The following is a 21,848-nucleotide window of genomic DNA, read 5'->3' as shown; positions in this document are numbered from 1 at the left end:
GACTTCTTGTGGGCTGATGTTTAGATTCCCAGAAGCCGGCACGGCGGGACTGTGATGTGCTCAGAAACTGTCGGCCTGGTGGAAACTCTCAAAACACGTCGCCTTCTGCTGGTCATTATGCTTGACACCCCGCCTCTAGGGCCAGTCCTCTGGACGGGGGTGGGCGGTTTTGACCTCAGCGGCAGTTTGGCAGGATGAGCTTGCGATGGGCATGTTTTGTAGGAGGGTGAGGTGAGGCTCAGAGCTGCAGGCACCACACTGGAGGGCCGGCTTGGGTCAGACGCCTCATTATGGATGTTGGGGAGTTTGGGGAGCTGTGTGGGGTCACAGGGAACCGGGGAAGGCTGGCCTGCCAGAAAGGCGCTCCGGGGCTCGGGCCAGGGTTGGCCAGCCGTGGCCCGGCTGATTAACCCCGTCACCAGAACGGTTTTGTAGAAGGCTTTTTGAGCCTTAACTGATCTCTTACATGGCAGCACTTAAGGGTTCCGCCCTGAGCCCTGAGCCCACAGGCCAGGCACAGAGTAGCTCTCTGCCAGTGACATTTAGTCCACAGACCAGGGACTGGGAGAAAATGAATCAGTGCTCACCACCATCTGTCTGCCACCAGCAGCACTATCACCGTCACCTCCATCATCACCATCACCACCTTCTCCATCCCCACCATCACCTCCGTCATAACCATCACCACCTTCTCCATCCCCACCATCACCTCCATCATCACCATCACCTCCATCATCACCATCACCTCCGTCATCACCGTCAGCACCTTCTCCATCCCCACCCCATCCCCATCACCTCCATTACCACCGTCACCACCTTCTCCATCCCCACCCTATCCCCATCACCTCCATCATCACTTCCATCATCACCTCTGTCATCTCCATCATCACCACCGTCACCTCTGTCATCACCATCACCACCTTCTCCATCCCCACCCCATCCCCATCACCTCCATTACTACTGTCACCTCCATTACCACCATCACCTCCCTCATCAATGTCACTGCCTTCTCCATCCCCACCTCATCCCCATCACCTCCATCATCACTTCTGTCATCTCCATCATCACCACCATCACCTCCATCATCACCGTCACCACCATCCCCATCCCCTCCATCGCCTCCATCATCACTACCATCAACATTTCTCCTTCACCACCAATTTCATTACCACCCCCACCGGCACCCACCATTGTAACCACCACCTTCTCCTCCATCACCATCATCAACACCACTATCACTGCCAACACGCCACCACCACTGCTGTCACCGACCACCACGACCCCCACCACCATCTCGACCACGATTGCCACCACCTTCAGAAAGATCACCTTGCCCCCACAGCTGCCGCAACCTCGGTCACCGTCTCCACCCGTCACCCTCACTGTCACCAGCATCACTCCTGGCCGGTGCTGCTGGTGTTGGCCGCCCTGGGCCCTGTGTCTTACCTTGCCCACGTGATGGGGCAGCGAGGTGTTCTTCTCTTCATCAATGTGCATCTGGTTCCAGATCCAGTCTCTCTTCTGGCGCCGGTGAGCAGGCAGCAGGCTTGGGGTGTCCAGCTCGCTAGGGTTGGCACCTGCCGCTGCTATAACCGCCACCAGCAGGCCCAGGCAGGCGCCCAATGCGGTGACCAGCATCGAAGGCCGCTGCATCTTCCCAGCAGGGACAGATCTGCGGAGGGAGGAGCGGCGTGGTCAGGCAGGGTGGCCGCTGCCCGGGGGGACGAGCAGTTTCCGTGGAGAACTGAACCTTGTCTCTCCGCTCACACCTTCGTCCTGACAGCAACAGGACCAGGTTCTGTTCCCGCCCCTGATGAGCTCCCCGGGTGGGCGGGGGAAGACAGACACGAAACATTTCGTACGTACATGCCACGCGGGCCAGGATGGAGGCCAGGGCAGGGGTTACAGGGAAGCCGGAGGGTGGGGGGGAGTGGCTGATGCTGAGGGCAGCTCCAAAGCCCCAGGCAGTGGGTGCTCAGGTTAAGCTCATTTTACAGGTGAGGAAATTGGGGCCGGTGCTGTGGCGTAGTGGCTAAAGCCGCTGCCTGCTGTGCCGGCATCCCAAATGGGTGCTGGTTTGAGACCCGGCTGCTCCACTTCCGATCCAGCTCTCTGCTACGGCCTGGGAAAGCAGTAGAAGATGGCCCAAGTCCTTGAGCCCCTGCCACGCATGTGGGAGACCCAGAAGGAGCTCCTGGCTCCTGGCTTGAGATCAGCTCAGCTCCGGCCATTGCAGCCTTTTGGGGAGTGAACCAATGGATGGAAGACCTTTCTCTCTCTCTCTCTCTCTCTCTCTCTCTCTCTCTGTCTCTGTCTGCCTAAGGAAACCAAGGTGCACAGGGTTCAGCTCACACTGAGGAAAGTTGTGGGGGCTGAGGATGGACCCTCAGGGGCTAGCCTGCGTCAAGCACTTGTTAGCTGCCTCACTCTGTTCCCAGCTCTCTGTATTGCCTTGTTCAGTCCTCCCGCAGATCGGCATCATTGCTAAGCTCACTCCACAGGTGGGCCAAGCAGCAGAGGCTCGGTCACGTTTCTGGGCTCCCTGCGCCTGTCAGTGGAACCAGAAACTGGAGCCAGCCTATCGCCTTCCGAGTTGCATCTCCTTCCTCTCGCCTCCCCTGGTCCAGCGGCTGCCGCGGGGTGGGCTTTAAGGGCTTCCGAGGACAAGCAAGCCCCTCTCGCGCTCTGGGCCAGCCTGGCGGCCCCTTTAGCTGCTCTGCCTTAGAAGGCTCTGAGGAAGCCCAAATGTGCTGACTTAGAGGGCCACGCCCTCGCCCTGGAACCCACGGGCGATGGCCATCTTAGGCTCTGCGGGTAGGGGTGGGGGTGGGGTCAGACACGGGTCCTCCAAGACTTATTAAGTCCATATTAAGGAAAAGCATGCACCCATTTCAAAAATGTTTGTACCAAATCAAACTGTCTTTTCAGCCCGCTTTGGCAGCAGCTTTCTGAAACACCATCATAATTGGTGGGTCCAGCGCACAATGGAATTGTGGGGCCTTTCATCCCAAAGTTAAGAACCAGAGATACCTGGGGCCTCTCGGGCTCCTGCATCTGGTGCCTGGGCTTGGGTGCCCTGTCACTGGGGCTCTGCCCAGTGCCCCAAGCTGGGAATGACACAGGATGTGGGGGCCCAGCCTGGGAAGCCAGGGCGCCCAAACCAGACAATGGCAAGAAGCTGTCACTCACGTGGAGGGCGTGTCTCTGTACCAACCTGGGCTGTTCTAGTGTGGGGAGTAGCCCTCTCACAACCTCTGTGGGACATCACTGCCCTCCCCGGCACAAGAAATCAATGCGTTGGCCCCCATGGAGACCCCCAGGAGAAAGCAGGGCCTGAACAACTTGGCTGATGAGTTTGCCCAGCTTCAGGAGTATTGTCAAGCTGAAGAGGGCAAACCCAAAGAGTTGGACAGAAACGAAACAGGAAAGGTGGACATTGAGGAGCCGGGACGCTGAGGGGTCAGCTCAGGCAGAAAGCACCTGCTGGGCACACCATGGGGCCGACAGGGATTTCGCAGGCAGAGCCGAGTCCCCGAGAGCTGTGCTGGACGCCGCCCCGACGGCTCATCATCAGCGAGAGGTGACGGACAGTTTTGAAAAGCAGGAAGACCACGCTGGTAGAATTTATAACAAGAAAAGTATTGTTTCCTGGCGAAGCCACTGCAGCCTGCCACAACACACAACCGAACGCGGAGGACAAAGATTTTGAGTTTTCCGGAAGTTCTCTGTGTTAATCAGACGGCTCATCTCCCTGGGGTGTTTCTGGAATGCAAATCCAAGGTCGCCCCTTCGGTGATGGTGGTCGGCTGCGTGTGGGCTGGGGCACGACAAGCGTCCCCTGCTGACCAAGGGAGGGGCCCCTGGCAGAGGAAGAGGATGAAGATCAAGAGTTTGATGTCACAGAGGAAGATAATTAATTTTCTGAAGTAAGATTCACATTTCCATCTTAAATGACTTAAAATCCAGGCTTACTAAATTGTAAAACATTATGCAGACTCGACACGTTAAGCTTTAAGACGAAATCCTACTAGAAGTGGGAAAACACTTACAGGATCTTCATGCTGATCCAAAAGGCAGGTTTTTGAAAGTATCACACCCCGGCGATTTCAGTGTTAAAGAAGAGGATTTCAAGATGGAGACGGACAAGCATTAAGCCAAGTTTAGAGACCTTTTAAGTGCAGGCCCTGGGAGGTTGTGCAGGTTGTACACTCTCTCTCTCTCTCTCTTTTTTACTTATTTGACAGGTAGAATTAGACAGTGAGAGAGAGAGACAGAGAGAAAGGTTTTCCTTCCGTTGGTTCATCCCCCAGATGGCCGCTACGGCCAGCGCTGCGCCGATCCAAACCAGGAGCCAGGTGCTTCTTCCTGGCACTTGGGCCATCCTCCACTGCCTTCCCGGGCCACAGCAGAGAGCTGGACTGACAAAGGAGCAGCCGGGACTAGAACCTGGTGCCCATATGGGATGCTGGCGCCACAGGCGGCGGATTAGCCAAGTGAGCCTCGGCGCTGGCCCCAGGTTGTACACTCTTGAAGGCAGCCCTGTGGGCCAGGGGCATGGTTCACCCAGAGATCGAGGCCTGGCTTCATCATGAATGCCAGGACCAGAGATCTCCCCCACTGTCCCAGAGTAGGTGGAGTCCTTGGCCTTGGCCTTCACTGAGCCCTCTCAGCCCCGACCTCAGCTGTCCCTCCACCCTAGATCCCTGTATCACTGACCTGCAAACTCCTGGGATGGCGTAGGGTAAGCAGGCAGGTGGCGGGACCAGGAGCTGGGGCTCATGCCCGGAGACAGACGTGGACCCCGTGGGTGCTGGGTGGGATGGCCTCCTCCACGGCTTCCCCTGCGCCACCCAGAGGTGGAGGCGGACTCTGCAGATGGCAGGAGGTTTTGAAACCCTGCTAGCGTTTCCTGAGCTGCTGGCGCCAGGTTGGCCTCGATGAGGGCCTAGGGTGTCTGCCTGGGGCCAGCTGACCTCGGGGCCTGCTGACCTTAGCATCCAAGTCCCCTGCCCCCAGCCCAGGAGGAAGCAGACACCCCGGGGCTGGGGTGGGGGTGCAGAATGCCAAGTGCTGCCTTCAAGGGGGACAACACAGGGGTCCTCAGTCACAGAAGAGGAGATGGGTGCCATGGGGGTGGGATGCTCTGGGAAAGAGGAAGAAGATGACAGGAGGCCTGGGGGCAGGGGCGGGGACACTGGGAGCCCCACCAGGAAGCCTGAGTGGGGGAGGCAGCAGCCATGACCTCCGCCCCAGCCCAGCTGGGCCCAGGCCCTGAGGCTCATTTCCTTCTTCCCCCAAAGGGAACTTCACAGATCCTCCTTCTGCCTCTACCCAGCCAGATGTGGATCGGAAGTGAAGAAGTGAAGACAAGTGGAAGTGAAATCGAGGACAGAACCCGGGTGAGGGGTCCTCGGGCCTCTGGGCAGGAAAAGTTGAGAGCCCAAGCACGCAGCCGACAGGCATTGAGTGCCTACTGTATGCCGGACTCCACACTAGGCAGCGGTGAGTGAGACAGACAGGCCTGGCCCTGGGGAACACACACAGCGGAAGGCGGGTGGTGACGAGGGAGGTCGGGGACTTGGAGCCGTGGACACCAGCGAGCGCCGGGGCGGGCCTCCTGTGTGCCTGTCACTCCCGAGAGAAACACTGCTGGGAGCCAAGGCCCTGAGGTCGCCAGCCGCCCAAGAGGGTCTTTGGGAAGTTCTTGAAGAACACGTAGCACACACGACTCTGCATGGACTTAAAACCTTTCTGCGCAAGGCACGCCTGTCTTTGACCGCACGCTGCACGAGTTTTTCAAGGTACCCCCTATTTGAGAAACCAAGCGGAGTCCCCTGGTTCTCGTAGACGCAAGCTTCAGGACAGCGTGAACGAAGAGGAGCCAGGTTGGTGGAGAGGCTGGGTGAGGGCCCCCAACGTCTGCATGGCGACGGCAACTCTGCCCACGGCACTGACCCCAGGCGCCATGGTGGGGACGGACCTGCAGCCTCTTCCCCTTCGCCGTCACTTCTTGTCCTCTTCTCCCTGATGCATCTCCCTTGCTCCCCAAGGCCCAGCCGTGGCCCACACACAGCTCTTGCCTCTTTGGGCTCACACGGTGTCACCCTTGGGGTGACAGCTCTGACGGCAGGCTCTTGGGCGTAAAGGAATCTCAGCTGTGCTGCTGTAGACCAGATGCTTCCCCTCTCTGTACCCCACTGTCCCCATCTCTACAATGGGTACGGCAGCGTGAACCCTTAGGGCTGTTTTCAAGCCTGAGTCAAATAGATTGAACATCTCTTGTCCCCAGATCCAAAACTCTGAGAGCTGTGACTTGACACCTGCAGGATTTGGGGTCTGGGAGCGTTTCAGATTTTCAAACTACTGATGCTCAGCTGGCAACATCCATGCAAATACGTCCAAATTCAGAAAAGCAGGAAACTTAAAACACTTCTGGTTGGCCAGCGCCATGGCTCACTAGGCTAATCCTCCGCCTGCGGCACTGGCACACCGGGTTCTAGTCCTGGTCGGGGCGCCGGATTCTGTCCCGGCTGCCCCTCTTCCAGGCCAGTCCTCTGCTGTGGCCAGGGAGTGCAGTGGAGGATGGCCCAAGTGCTTGGGCCCTGCACCCCATGGGAGACCAGGAGAAGCACCTGGCTCCTGGCTTCGGATCAGTGCGGTGCGCCGGCCGCAGCGCGCCGTCTGCAGCGGCCATTGGAGGGTGAACAAACAGTAAAGGAAGACCTTTCTCTCTGTCTCTCTCTCTCTCACTGTTCACTCTACCTGTCAAAACAAAACAAAACAACACTTCTGGTCCCAAGCATTTTGGATCAGGGGGTGCTTGCACTGACAACATGGCCACCTAACAGCAGCTGCAAATGAAACCAGCAGGTGCGATGCCCCTGCCACTCCCCGTCTGCACTATTTGGGGGTCTGCTCAGGGGTCCTCTTCCTGAACACTCCATCTCTGAGGGTGACTCTCCCCACCCTGCCAGGTCTACTCCCTGCCCCACCCACCTCTGCTGTGTCAGGGGACTCCTCCACCCCCCCCCCCCCAGTCCTGGCTTCTCACTGTGTTTGGGAGGAGAGAAGTGGGTGCCTGTGCCCTGCTCCCCTGCCCTGGCCCACAGACCTCACTGTGGCTGCAGCTCTCCATGCTGGCGGCTCCAGCGGGGCAGCTCCTGGCTCTGCCCTCGCTCGCTTCTGGAAACCCATTGTCCATTCTGCACACAGTGGTGAGCAGGGACATGGTTTTCTCTGTGCTGGGGTTTGGCCTCCAAGGGGCTGTGAGGTGGACTCAGCTCTGTGCTGTCTCAATGATGGGGTCCACATGTGGGAGAGGAACATGACAGCGGGCCGAAGAGGAAGCAGGGGTGGGGCTGGCGCTGCTCCTCTTGGGGTTCCCCTCAATAGAGCTCAGGAAGTCAGGACTCAGTAGGGGGCCCCTTGGGTTGGTCCTGCCCTTGACCGTCCGGTGGATCCCTGCCCCTCCCCCTGACCTGAGTCCTACTGAAGCCTTGGACTCCAGGGTTGGGGGTGGGTATTGAATGAGCTGGAGGTTCCTGGGGCTGGGAGAAGAAGACTCCAGGTTGAGGCACAGCCATGATGTCCTCAGGCCACACCCTGTAAGGTGTCCACACCAGCACAGACCCCGCCCCCAGGCAGCTGTTTGCGCCAGCTCCCCCCAACTCCCCTCTGCTCCCGCCGCCCGGCACACAGCCTGCAGCCTGCAGCCAGGACGCTCCGGCAGCCGAGCCTGCTCCAGGGAGACCCTTGAGGGAGGCCTGTCCGCCTAGCCTCCTGCAGGCTCTGGACTCTAGCCCAGGGGCCGGGGTCAGGGATGAGGGCAGGGCTGTGGGAGGAGACGGCCCGGAGCACGTGTGGCCCCTGGGAAGCTCTCCGCTCTCCCTACCGCCACCCCCTCCACACCCTGGTCTCAGTCTGGGATGGGGTGGGGTTCTGTGGTCCTCCAAAGACTCCCACATTGTCTGTTTGAGTCCCAGCATCCAGCAGAGGTCAGTACAGGGAGGACGAGGGGTGAGGCCCTGGTCTGTGGCTCTGTGGGGTCCGGACTCCTGCCACCAGCCCCCCTCGCCTGCACTCCCTCCCAGCTGGCCCTGCCTGTGGCCTGTACTCCTGCAGGGTCAAGTCCAGCTCCTGACCCGGCCTTCGAGGTCTAGGACAGTGAGTCCCTGCCCATCCCTACCGCTCTCCTCCCCATCCCCTCCCAACCCTCCCCCAGGAGGAGAGCTAGAAGTTTCTGGAATGTCTAGCACTCTTCCTCTCACCAGCAGGCTTTTGACACAGGCTGTTCCCTGTGCCTGGAATGTGCTTCCTTGCTGTGCTCCCTGTGTGAAAACTCTACTTCTATGTGGTGTCCAAGTCCCCGTGCCTGCCCGTCAGCCTGCCCCATCTCCAGGTCCAATCTTGCCTTTGGTTCCCTTCCTACACATAGGATTAAAATCTGTGTATTTGCACAGCACACCCAGCCAGAGGGAGCCCAGTAGATGCAGTTGTCACTGTCGCTGGAAGAACTCTCCCTGGCCCTATATAGCACCTCTTCTAAGCCTGTCACATGTCAGACACATCACCATTAGGGTTTTCTCTGGGATGAAATTTTCCCTTAAGGGTCCTCAATGAGCCACACACACAGGTTCCTCTTTAGGTAGGGCTGTCAAACACAACTCACAGGTTGCCACTCTCCTACCTCTATGACAGACATCACCAATCAACCACAGTGTCCATTCCCACTGAGCTTACACCTGTGGCAGACATCACCAATCAACCACAGTGTCCATTCCCACTGAGCTTACACCTGTGGCAGACATCACCAATCAACCAGTGTCCATTCCCACTGAGCTTACACCCAGCCCCCGAATCCTCACTACAGTCGTTGATTTGGAGACCGCCAATTTGCCAGATCTAGTGTGTGATTTGAAACAAATTTGTGCTGGGGTCTCTGGGTGCCCGGTTGTCTCACCTAAGCCCTGGCCTCCTAAGGGGTCAGCTCCCAGCTTCAGGGAGAGAACACCTGCCCCACAGAGGATCTCCAGCCTCCTCTGGGCTTCCTTTGGCCCTGGGCGGCTCAGGCCTGCGAGGCACTGGGGGCAACAGAGGGAGCCCCACGCACCTGCCCATGGGAACCTGCCTGGCTACCCCTGAGCTCCGTGGGCCTCCCTGTCTCTGCCTCAGCTCCCCATCCGAGGTCATGGGTGCAAAGCCCAGCGGATCAGAGGTGCTCAGTGGATGCGCTCATGTTTGATCCCCATCTGTGTCCCCACCCCCACCAGCCCAGAGGCCGACTCAAGCCAGACCTCATTTCCTGGCTCCACCCTGGGCCCCGCCTCCCGCTCCCCCTGTTCCTCTCCAGAAGGAAATCTCATTCACCGCCTGCCCGGCCTGCCCCGAGCCCTGCTCCCTCCTTCTGCCAGGATCTGCGCCTGCCAGGATCTGAACTTTATACTACGGCCCAAGGCAGATGACCTGGAGGTCCCTGGGTGGGTTTGGAGACCTCCCCCTTCCCTAGAGAGATGGGCAGACCCAGGCTCAGGTGGCGGAGGAGCTGCCCAAAGCCTCCTGCATTCTGAGTGCCTGTTCTTCCTCCAGGAAGTCCTCTGTGATTTCTCCACCCAACATCCACTTGGACCTGGGTCACGATGGCCTTTCCAAGGTCTCTCCAGCCTGTGTTTAGACAGTGAGCCTCCTCTTCTGCAGAATCACTGGGCTCCAGGCTTGTCCTGTGACACGTCTGTGCCCTGAACTGAGAGCAGCAGGGGCTGGGGGTTGGGAGCGGCCGGCCTCCCTGGTGTCTTGCCTCCTGCTGCACTTGCCACCCAGCCTCTCCCAGTTAACTCAGTGGTCCCGTCTGTCGAATGGGAATTCTTGCCGTAGTGACTGGCCGGCCGAGGGAGGGCAGAGAGCTGCTGGAGGTGGTGGGAATGGGCCCACATGGACAAGGGGCCATGGAGTCCCCCGGCTGTCCCTGAGGCAGCAGTGGACTGAGTCATCCAGCTTTGGGAGAACACAGCGTGGCCCCCTCTGGCTTCCTGCCCTCATGTCCGGCCCTTGTTTAGCTGCACAATGGCTCAGGCTGAGTCGGCTGGGTGGGCAGCTTAACCCCTTCCAGACCAGCAGGCAGCTCCCCTACCCCAGCACAATCAGCTGGGATTCGCAGGCTCACCTGGGGGCTCAGGAGCTCCAGGGCAGAGCCCCTTGCTCCCCGCCCCCCGAAGATGAGCCAGGGCGCAAGGACCTGAAGCAGCACCGCTCTGCTCCCCCCACCCGCTCTAAGGAACCTCCATCCCCACGGTGCCCTGTTCTTGGCACCTGCTGCCAAGAAGTCAAAATCTTTCGACTTTCACGGCCACGGCCACGGCCACGGCCATGGCCACGGCCACCTTTTGGGCAGCACCCCTTCCGCTCTCCGCGGCACCAGGCGTGCGCATGACCTCATGGAACCACTGGAGGGGAACCGGTTCCCTCGTTCTGCAGACGACAAACCCAAAGCACAGACAGAGCTTGGGCTTGGGGGGCACCAGGTCCTGGTTTGAATCCCCACTCCAGCTTTCACGTGACCTTGCCAGCCCCCCGCTGAGACAGGAAGACACAACGAACCCGTGTCACAGGGCAGCTGACAGTAAACAGGCCCCCCACTGTCTGCAAGCCATCGGCGTGGTGTGCGTCGCCTCCAGACAGGACACACGGCCACAGGGCTGCTGTGCCCATTGTTCAGACAGGCTAACTGAGGTCTGGAGACCGCAGGTGACTTTCCCGAGGTCACACACCCAGAGCCGCTGTCTCCAAGCCGGGCTCTCGCCCTGACCTCCCACCTTCGAAGCTCAGGGGCTTCCCTGAGCCACGAGACTCCCCCAGCTCACAGCCGGCTCCCAGGGCCGGGGCAGAGCCCAAGTGCACAGAGCCAAGCCTCAGTTTGCTTATCCTGAAAGTAGGGGGCACCGAAGCTCAGCCCCAATCCCAACACACCTCAGTGGGGAGGGTCTGTGGGTACGAGGTGGGTGAGACCCCTGCCTCCTGGAGTGGAAAGGGTATTGGGGTAAGCCGAGGCCCAGGGGCCAGGCCTCTGTCCCGTCAGGCTGGGCAGCTCCGCAGGGCCTTGCCCTCTTTGTGGCCTCGATGGAGGTCGGGGTCCCTGGCATGCTGGGCTGCTGAGCCCGCTGGGGGTTGGCAAGCCCGCCAGCCCCCCTCATCCCGGAGATGCCTGACAGAGCGGTGACCCCACCACTCGCTGCTCCTCACCCAGTCCTGCCCTGAGCCAGGAAGAGACCCCGTCTGCCCTGGGGGAGTCACTCCCCCAGGACCCCCATGGGGGTTGGGCTGGGGAAGGGGCAGCCAAGGACCCCCCATCTCAGGTGTGGGTCTGGGGCGTGCGAGCCCTACTCACCGCGCCCGTGGGCCCAGGGTGTCTCGGTCCAGGCAGGCTGCCGTCCGGGGCTGAGTGAGGCTGGAGCTCTGTGGAGCTCGGCTGACCCACAGAGCCACACCCGTGGCCAGGGAGGCCGGCCGCCGCCCCTTCAGGTTTTCCAGCTGGCCCTGGCCCGCTTCCCCCCGGGATGGTTTCCTGTTATTGTTCCTTTGTGAGGGCCGGGCTGGCTGCTGATAGGGCAGGCCCCGCGGTGGGCGGCCGGGCCAGGCTGTCCTCACCGAGACCTAGCCCTGGACCCAACTGGGGCGCTCAGTTCAGGCCCCAACTCCAGGCCCCTGCTCGGGGCCCTGAGCCCAGCCCTGGATAGCGGCTGGGCTGTGGGGGCCTTGGGCCTGCACTCTCACATTGAGCACTCTTTGGAACCCCAGTGGCAGGTGGCATGACCCCATTTCACAGGCCGGGAAGCTGAGGCTCCACAGCTGGGAGGTGCTTGTCCAGCTCAGCCTGGTCCCCTAGCACCTTGTGGCACCAGGTCCTGAGGGTGGGAGTTGGGCACCAGCAGGGCTTGGTCTGGACGCCCAGGTCAGCTTCTCCCTGGCTGGGGTGAAAGGTGGCTTCCAGCCTGGGCCTCTGGGGACTGTCTGGGTTTCAGAATAATGAGTGGAGTCAGGGCACCTGGCTCTGCTTCTGTTGTGACTGTGGGCCAGTTGTAGCCCTTGAGCCTCAGTTTCCTCATCTGTAAAATGGGTTCAGTCCCAGCCTCACCCTCACAGGGTCCTTGAGATGAACAAGAGCATAAGAGGTAAAGGGTGTAAAGCCGAAACCTGGACTCGAGCCATCAGAACCCTGGGGCTGGGAGAGGGAGGGGCTCAGATCCAGCCCCGGGGACTTCTGACCACTCCAGATGCTGGGCCCCGCCCCGGCCTCGCTCATTTGCAGTGTTCCAGGACCCGAGACTCTGCCTTTGGAAGAGTTGCCTCCATCTCCCCACGAATGAGCTGTTGGGAAGTCTTCAGTGTCCCATTACACAGCTGGGCAAGTAGAGGCCCTGTTCGGGCACTCAGGAAGCCCCTGGGTGAGGTGGGGGAGGGGTGGACGATTCTTTGAAGGGGAGGAAGTGGAGATTTCTCTGTCTTGGTTGACCTTGAGATGCAGGGGTGCGTTTGGAAGCTGAGTGCTTCCTGCCAGCACCTGGGGCCATGGGATGGGGTGGGGAGCGGGGCCCCAGCCCTGGGATCTCCGTGGGTGTGTTGGGAGGGGGCCCAGTAAGGAAGGGGCCCTGGAAGCCAGGGGAGGCCGGCCGTGGTCAGCCGGGTCAGCCTGGGGTAGGGGAGGGCGTGGCTCCACGGCTGCATTTAGGGGCTGGGGACTTGGACCAGGGTAAGTCAAAAGGGAAGGTGCAGGCTGGAGAAGGGGCGGGGAGTAGAGTCCCACCATCAGAGTTCCTTCCCCAGGCTTGGTGCATGGAGCAGAGAATCGGGATGGGATGTCCAGACATCAGCAGAAGACAGAGGGAGACAGACGCAGCACCCGCTGGGCGGACTGTCCCGGGGGGCGGGGCTCACAGCGGTCCCACACTCACTCAGTGTTTGCAGAGTGCACAAGCAACACCCCGGGATTCCTTCTGCAGCAGGACTAACTCTGCCCTCTCCTGCCCCGCGGGAGCCAGGCCAGGCCAGCACTCTGTCTGTCCCCCCAGTGCCCACCCCCGTTGGTCTATGTGCCCGCTGGGACGTGCCGGCTTGGGCATCACTTCCTGCCGGGCTGCGGCTCGTGTCCTGGCACTATCTGCGAATTCCCTCTGTGCGCAAGGCTCATGAGGAAGTGGACTCTGTCCTGGGAACTGCTGTTCCTGTCATCCGTAAACAAGGGGACGGCAGCCAGGCACGCACGTGCCCGAGCCCCCCAGGGACGGGGGTGGGGGTCACCACCAAGGAGCAGGGGGGGCTGGAGCCCCCAGGCTCCTGAGGCTCTCGTGCCCCGGCTCTGCCCAGCCCCTGTCCCATCCCTCTGCAGGCAAAGGAGGGAACAGGAGGGCTCGAGGGCAGGAAGTGCCAACAGGAGCAAAGGAGGCAGCGCTGGGCTGGCAGGAAACAGGAGGGTCTGGACGTCCAGATTAGCAGCCGGGGGAGGAAGCCTGGAGGCGGGCCGTGGGGGAGGTAGGGGTGCAACCCTGATCGGGACGCCCACCCAGCCCCTGCCAGGAGGGAGGCTGACCAGGGAGAAGCTCTCTGAGCCTCTGTGCTCATCTGTGAAATGGGTTCTGCCAGGGGGGTCCCAGAGTGGCCCTCAGCCCACACCAGATAAGAAACCACAAAGTAGGAACCAGCTCAGGCCCATGGAGTTGGAATGGCTGGCAGGGGAACTCCAAGACCTGCATGAGACCCGCATGCTTGCGTGTGCAGGGCGCGGCCTCTGTGTCCTGGGGCCCCAGCTCAGCAGGAGGCTCCTCATTCAACCCACAGGACGCCCCTGGGGGCGGTGCTGTTGTTAACCCATTGAACAGATGGGGAAGCAGTGGCTGCGAGTGACATGCTCCCTGAGGTCACAGGTTCTGAATCAGAGACTGCAAACAGGGGCTACTCCTTCCTCTCCCAGCTTTCCTGGTGCCCTGCAGGGGCTCACCGAACAAGATTCCTCTTCTTCCCCAGAGCACGGAACCCCTGAGGATGGCCAAGCGCGTGGCTTTAGCAGGGGACTTTGCGGGTGCCACTTCACCTGCTGGGTTCCCTCCTGCTCCCTCCACCGGCTGGCAGGGCCCCATCAGCTTCCTCCTCTCATTCTTACCTCCTCAAGCCCACTCCCCTCTCCTCTGCTGTCCCCCTCCTCTCCTCTCCCCAGGACATCTCCTCCGCGTGCTGGTTGGGTTGGTTCCTGGTGCTCGCTCCCCCTGCAAGCACTGGAGACTGTATGCCCTGTAGCCAGTCCTGCGGCTTCCCCTGGGGTTGCGCGGGGGCGTTGGGGTCTGCACCTGCACTCTGAATCCAAAGTGCGCAGCAGACAGCAGGGCTCCCAGGCCGCGCCCCGCACTCACCTGCTTCTGCCCTCGTCTCGCCGTCCGGGGCCTGGTCCTGCCTGGAAGTCAGGGGCTGCTTCCTGCGTGGCCAGCATCACTGCTATCTTTCTTCTTTCTTCTTTACGGCTGTTTTCTGGTGTGGGTGGAGGACCGGATGTTCATACTTTTAAAAATTTATTTATGTATGTATTTGATAGAGAGAGAGAGACTGAGAGGGAGGAGAGAGGGAGAGTGAGAGCGAGAGAGAGAGAGAGAGAGAGAGAGAAGAGAGAGAGAAGAGATGGAGAGCTTTCCTATCTACTGGTTGACTCCTGCACCCTGCCCCAAATACTCACAGCGGCCAGTGCTGGGCGATGTGGATCTCAATCCGGGTCTCCCACCTGGGGGGCAGCAGCCCTCCCCCTTGAGCCACCTCTCCTGCCCGCACAGTCAGAAAGCTGGAGTCGGGAGCCAGCAGTGGGCGTCTCAGCCTCCAGGCCAACTGCCCGGCCCTACGCGTTCAGCACCGGAGCTGAACTGGGAGAGGATAGCGCGAGGTCTCCCGCGGCCGGAGCCCACACGGCCGGGACGCCGTGTGGATGCTGTCTGCTGCTCGTTTGCTTGCTCCAGCGGTGGCCGCACCTGTGGCTGTGTGAGGCGGCTGCGTGCTGGAGGCGGAGTCTTGGTTCCTGTCTCAGGTTCCTCGGCTGCCTGCAGGGCTCTTGCCTGCGCTGGGAGAAGGTACCAGGAAGCAAGGGCTTGATGGCCAGGTCTTGTGAGTCAGGCTGCGCAGCTGTCGACAGAGGACGAACCGTTGGCTCGGCCGGCTGCGCAGTGGACAGGGGTGGACACACCTTCTGGGAAAACGGATTGGAGTCAGCCTAGGGCAGTCTGTAGGGGTGAGAAAGAGGAAGAGTGGGGAGGAGGGGCAGGGCAGGGGTCTTGCCTGCAGCTATGAATTCCACAAGGCACGGAGATCTTGTGATGGGAGCTGCGGCCGCTCAGAGCTCCTCAGAGCAGGGACTGAGCTGGGCTCGCTTTGGGGTGGCCAGCTCTGACCTCGGGGTGGCCGTGGAGCAGCAGAGAAGGGCCTCCTTCAGTGTGAATGAGTGCATGAGCGAACGAGTGGATGGCCCACTACCACGTTGAGGCAGACACGAGGCAGGGGCGGGGGCGGTCTGTGCTCCGTGGAATGTTCTGGTGCACACTTGGTGCTTGGCCTAAAGGCTTCCGTGGGGGCTCCAATCCACGCATCCCAGCACTGCTGGGTGCCTAGCTCTGTGCCTGGCTGGGGTGGGGAGTGGGGGAAAGACAAGAGGCTGTCCCTTGATGAGCTCTGGGTGGGGTTGAGGAGAGCCACAGCCCTGCCATCCCCGTGCCGGGCTCTGGACCTTACCCTGGCACTCTGTGGTGACCTTGAGTGGGGGACGCTGCTGCCCATTTCACGTCAGGAGTGGCACTGCCCCATTCCTAGCAGGCTCAGGTGTCTGCTGAGCCTTGGGGAACATTCTAGATCCAGACTTATAGGCTGAGCTGCTCCAACTTCCAGCCTCGGAGCCTCTGCTCTGGCTGGAGCCCTGGCCTCCTGGGTTGCCCCCCCCCCCCCAGCCTTTCCAGATCTGCACTCTCCACTGATCTCGCCCGAGGAGAAGCTTCCGCCACACTCTCCTGCACCCTGTTGGTTCCATTCTCAGTCCCATTTCCTGATGAGGGCACGGAGGCTCAGAGAGGCTGAGTAACTTGCCCCAGGTCACACAGCAGAGTAGCAGAGCCAGGATTCCAAGCCTCTTCTTCCTGTGTCCAGTTTTACGCTCATCCTAGAGAACCCATTGCCGTTTATCAATATTTTATCTCATTTATCAAGAAGAAAGGCACTGAATGACCTCCAGGCTGTGTCTGGTCCTGGGCCGGGGCTGACAGGGAGCTGACCCAGGCCAGGTCCTGCCTTTGCTGTGCCCTCCACCCTGGTGGGACTCAGCGTGAGCTGCAGGTTGGTGACACAGTGTGTGCTGGGGGTGCTCAGAGAGGAGGTGGCCTGGGGTCCACAAGCCGCTCCGACACAGTGGACACAGCAAGCACGCAGCATGGGACGGTCAAGGTCAAAGACACACAGGGCTGTTTGGGAAGGAGAAGGTTCCCATAGGGGAAGCAGGGAGCTGCTGGGGCAGCGTGCAGGGGTGTGTGTGTGGGGGAAGGGCAGGTGGCGAAGTCACACCAAGGAGCTCGGACAAGGCGCACCCAAGGGCCCAAGGAGCCCGGGATCTTAGAAGTGCCCTCTCTGGCCTGGGCTGCCTGGGCTGTGGGAGAACCAGGGCTGTGGAGCTGGTGTGGACGAGGCGCCTGGGGCATCCCCCCTCAGCCAGGAAGGACCTACCCGGCGGGGCTGGAGAACAATGCCGTATCCGCAGGCAGCTTTCCCAGATGTCCTAGCGAGGGGGGGCCCTGGGGCTCAGGGCGGTGGGTTATAACCCTTCCTCCACCAAGGCTCTGGCCGACCCCGGAGCAGGCACACGGCCTCCGTTCCGTGGAGTGGAGGTGGTGGTGTGCTGTCTGCACAGGCCTGCTGGAGTGACAGGAGACTGCGCGTGGACAGGGGAGCAAGGTGCAGTATCCCACAGCCCGCAGCAGCGATGGCTCACAGACACCGTGTGTGAGACAGGTTGTGAGGACACACGAGGGACACGGCGGACACGGAGATACTAATCGCCCGATGTAACCAGTGCTCGCCGTACGCCTGGGTTCAAATATTGTACTGACCCCTGAAAGTGGCCAAGCATCACGTACGAACCAAACCTTGAAAAAAAATTTGTGGTATACAATAGGTGCTCAATAGTTGTCTTGGCAATAATGATGCTGCAGGGAGGCTAAAGGGGTGCCTATGAGTGTGGGGGCCACGTGTGTACACATGACGTGGGCGTGGCCTCTGGCAGCTGGGTGGCTGCCTGCAAGAACGCGCGTGCGGTGCAAGATGTCCACGCAGACGTGACCGCTTGACCATGTGTGCTGGGTCTGTGGGGCACCCTGGGCTGAAGGGTGCAGCCGGGTCCTGGAAGGCCAGGTCTCTGGCAGCACCGCCCTCTTTGACTGTCCCGAGGGGTCTTCCCACTGGCCAAGCCCGCTGCACACCCTCGTCTCCTGCAGAGGCCAGAGAGGGCCAGGGCTTGCGTGGTGCTGCCCAGCGAGCTGAGCAGGGCAGGACAGGACCAAGAATCCTGCCCGCCCGTCTGGAGGCCAGCCTGAGTCTGGCAGAGACAGACCTTGCCTGGCGGACGGAAGCCCGGACTTCCTGTCTCCATTCCTCGAGCCGTCCGTGCTGGAGGACAATGGGTAGGAGTTTTCGCCATCCGGGGGAGCAGGAAGGCGGGTCAGGGACCAGTCCCTCCTGCCTCCTGATGGGGCAAACAGACATGGCCGGGCAGTGTGGCTGCAGAGCCTGGGGGAAACTCCCTGCCTGGGTCCCTTCTCTGGGCCGCCTGCCCCCGGAGCCTGCCTTCCTGGGCAGGGTCTTCCGGGCAAAATCCAGGTAGGCGCAGGGAGTGCACGCTGGTCCTGGGAAGGTCACTGCCCCCAGAAGCCCCAGCAGGGTCGGGCGCAGCTGACCTCTCCGGCTGGTGGAGGTCTTGGGCGTCCCCAGGCTGCTCCGCCCTCTGAACCCACAGGCTCTCTGCCGCGGGAAGCACTCCCAGCTCCTGTGCTCACTGCTGTCGCCTGCAGGGCTGTCTGTCTGCCTGCGACTTGGCTTACGTACACTTCTGACGAGCCTGGGTCTCCAGGGCACAAGTCCTGCTTCTGACCCCAGGCTCTGCCACTGATGGCCTCAGTGTTCCTATCTGAGAAATGGATCTGACTTGGCAGCTTCTGCTGACCCCAAGGGCAGCCGGAAATGGTCACATGGGTAACACATGCACCTTGCACGCCCCCAACTGCCCTGGAAAGTCCTGAGTAGCCCAAAGGCAGCACCTGAAGTGGAGAGAGCATGGTGGGGGTGGGAGTGGGGGTGGGGGGATGGGGGTGGGGGTGGGGTCCCAGCGCAAGTAGAGGTTGGGCAAGCTGCTGCTGGAGCCTTCCTGTGGGCACAGCCTGGCTGAGGGCAGCTGCCCAGGGTTCTCTGTGGGCGGGGGCTGTGTCTGCACCCCTCCCCCCTGCCTGGGGCTGGGGCCCTGCCTCTGAGCACAGGCCCCTCCCAGGTCTTTGTGCCTCTGGGAAGTTTCCTTCCACCAGGCCCAGCACGGGAAGGAAGCACGTGGTCCTTGGAGTATGGAGGCCTGGGGACAGGGATGGGGCCGTGGCCCGGGGCGGGGTCGCTCTGCGCTTCCCCTGACTCAGCTCTGGAGCTTACGGGGGAGGTTTGCCCCTCCCCAGCCCCTGGAGCAGCCCCAGCCTCTCTTGCCCGCACTCCGCGTCACCTGAGTCCCAGCAGCCTGCTGTTTGGTGAGGGCCGCTGTCCGTCACTCCCCAAGGCAACGCCGAGCTCCTCAGCTCCACACTCAAGGCCTGATGTCCTCTGCTGCCACTGCCTGCCTCCCAGCTGCAGCCATGCTACAAGTACTGTGCTGTGTCAGCCACAGGGCCTTTGCATGTGCCAGCCCCCTGCCAGGAATTCCACCCCCCTCCAAGGACTTTTAGTCTCTCCAACTTTCTGGAATTCAATCCAAATACCTCCTCCATGACACACAAAATAATACTAATAAAAAATAGCAACCATGTACTTTTAAAAATAATAGCTTTTGGGGCTGGCACTGTAGCATAGCAGGTAAAGCCGCCGCCTGCAGTGCTGGCATCACGTGTGGCGCTGGTTCAAGTCCCAGCTGCTCCACTTCCAATTCAGCTCTCTGCTATGGCTTGGTAAAGCAGTGGAGGATGGCCCAGGTCCTTGGGCCCCTGCACCATGTGGAAGACCTGTAATAAGCTCCTGACTCCTGGCTTCTGATTAGCATAGCTCCAGCCATTGCAGCCAACTGGGGAGTGAACCAGTGGATGGAAGACCTCTCTCTCTCTCTGTGTAACTCTGACTTTCAGAGAACTAAATAAATCTTTTTTTTTTTTTAAGAAAAAACAGCTTTCTGGAGCTAAAACTCATAGTAAAGTTTGCTCTTTTATGAAAGTATGTAGTTCGGTGTTTAAAAATGTTTCCATTGGGGCCGGCGCTGTGGCACATCGGGTTAACACCCTTGCTTGAAGTGCCAGCATCTCATATGGGTGCCAGTTGGATCCCCAGCTGCTCCACTTCCCATCCAGCTCTCTGCTATGGCCTGGGAAAATAGTAGAAGATGGCCCAAGTCCTTGGGCCCCTGCACCTGCATGGGAGACCCGGAAGAAGCTCCTGGCTCCTGGCTTCAGATCAGCGCAGCTCCAGCCATTGCGGCCAACTGGGGAGTGAACCATCGGATGGAAGACCTCTCTCTCTCTCTCTGCCTCTCCTCTTTCTGTGTAACTTTGACTTTCAAATAAATAAATAAATTTTAAAATAAAATAAAATGTTTCCATTTTATTGAAAGGCAGATGCACAGTCAGAGACAGAGAGAGACAGATGACAGAGAGTGAGCGCCCATCTGCTTATCCACTCCCCAGACGCCTGCAGGAGCCAGGCTGGGCCAGGCTGGAAGCAGGAGCCTGGAACTCAGTCCTGTGGAGCCGTCGCCTGCCGCCTGCCAGGCTGCGCATTAGCGGAAGCTGAATTGGGAGCAGAGCTGGGATAGAACTGCCAGGTTGTTCTCTGACATAGCCGCGTCACTTTCTGTTTCACGGGACATGCGTGGGCTGTCAGTCCTCTAGATCCTCTTCCTTGGGAAGATGTCTATTCAAATCAGCTGCACACTTTAAAAAAAAAACAGTTATTTTATTTGTAAAAGAGAGAGAGACAGAGAGAGAGAGAGAGGTCTTCCATCTGCTGGTTCACTCTCTAGATGGCCGCAATAGCCAGGGCTGGCCAGGCTGGAACCAGGAGCCTGGAACTCCATCCGGGTCTCCCACGTGGGTGCAGGGGCCCAAGCACTTAGGCCATCCTCTGCCGCTTGCCCAGGTGCATTAGCAGGGAGCTGGATCAGCAGCAGAGCAGCAGGGGCTTAAACCAGTGCTCATGTGGGATACTGGTGGAGCTTAACCTGCTGCACCACAGTGCTGGGCCCTGCTGTCGGATTTTAGTAACCTAAAAAAACCTGTCCTGGATTTCAAGCGCTCATGACACCTGCCATTCATAAGGTGGTTCTCCCATTCTCCTGTGTTGTCTTGACGGCGTCCTTGACATTCAAAAGCCGTTTGTGTTCGTGGAGTCCAATGCATGCATCTTTTCCTTTTGACTGCTTTGCTTTGGGTACTGTAGGGGAAGTGAAGGATTGTTCTTGCCCTCTTCAGCTGCTGGCGGCGCCCTCTGTAACAGCAGACGGAGTGAGCAGAGGAGAGCCTACAGTGTTATTTCGCGGGAGCCTTAGGGGACATGGGAGTCTTTGGAGATGAAGAAACAGAGACAGCTGTGCATTTCGCGCTGAGTTTAACGAAGGGGTGGGTAGCTGTGGAGAGAGGACGCATACGCAAGGGGTGTGTCCACTGGTGATGAACTTGGGGGCTCAGCAAGCTGTCTCTTCTGTGTCCTTGTGGCCCCCAGAAGTGAGCACATGCCTCTCCTGTGAGTAGAGGGAGGAAGGTTCTAGAATGAGGGTCTTATGACCTAGTTCTGAAGGGCAGAGGAAGGTCAGAGAGTGACCTGGGGTAGCCTGTCCTGAACTCCATCAGCGTCAAACCTGAAAACCCTTATCTTACCTGCAGTAACAGGGGAGGGTTGCGTAGACCCCTGGACAGAAGTGTGGGTCACCTGGGGACCGCAGCTGTGGCCGGTGCCTGAAGTGGGCACAGTCTTGTGGGCCTGAGCCCCTGACCGTGCAGACTGCACTTGCCCTGGGTGCCAGAATGGACTGGAAGCGCTGCTTCCCGTGGGGGGGGGGGGGGCGAGTCTAGGTGTTTCCTATGCAGTCCGCTCCCCTCTCTCACCAAGGCAGAGGTGCTCAAAAGTATGGCAGCAGCACATCCTGCAACCCAACCCCCCGCCCCCCCCCCCCCCCCCCCCCCGCGGAATCACGAAATCTGGATGGGATCCAGCAACGTTCAAGTGAGTGTTGTCTGCTCAGGCGTGGAGCTGCTGCCCCAGCCCAGGGTCCGACCTCCATCTGTCGGCCAGGGCTCACCTGGAGATCCTGATTTAACTGGCCTGTGTGGGGCTGGACCACACTGTAGTTGAAGCTCCCCAGGAGGCCCCACTGGCCTTCAAACCATTTTCTTACCAGGTAGGTGCCACCGTCAGCCACAGGGTGGAGAGATGAAGGACCGTGCCTAGGTCGTGTGCCCACGGGGAGGCAGCGGGAGCTGGAATACCAAGTCCCTGCCTTTCCAGTCCCCCTCCTTCCTCTCTTTCCCTATTTTTGCTTAATTAGAATCCTGGGAGGTCTCCCAGCTGCTTTCTTGGGGAAAGGCAAGGATTCTGGATGCTGCCATCTG

At 60.1% G+C, this 21,848-nt stretch overlaps 1 protein-coding gene across 3 annotated transcripts in view; it reads right to left on the bottom strand.

Moving 5' to 3' along the window:
• Positions 1-14,510, bottom strand: part of CDH5 (cadherin 5) — a 38,557-nt gene extending 24,047 nt beyond the window's left edge. Inside the window, exons 1-2 of one of the 3 annotated variants that reach the window (XM_051846859.2) lie at positions 14,397-14,510; positions 1,447-1,672 (exon numbers count right to left, since the gene is read on the bottom strand). In XM_051846859.2, the coding sequence (XP_051702819.1) occupies positions 1,447-1,672; positions 14,397-14,473 (303 nt within the window). In that variant the 5' untranslated portion in view covers positions 14,474-14,510. Of the gene's footprint in view, positions 1-1,446; positions 1,673-4,716; positions 4,865-11,380; positions 11,531-14,396 lie in introns of those variants that run through there. The other 2 variants (XM_051846860.2, XM_051846858.2) reach the window with 2 other exon arrangements.
• Between the last annotated feature and the right edge of the window lie 7,338 nt (positions 14,511-21,848).

The sequence above is a fragment of the Oryctolagus cuniculus genome, chromosome 18, assembly GCF_964237555.1.
Source record: "Oryctolagus cuniculus chromosome 18, mOryCun1.1, whole genome shotgun sequence".
In the NCBI taxonomy this organism is placed as follows: Eukaryota; Metazoa; Chordata; class Mammalia; order Lagomorpha; family Leporidae; genus Oryctolagus; species Oryctolagus cuniculus.
This window is presented reverse-complemented; position numbering and strand designations above follow the sequence as displayed.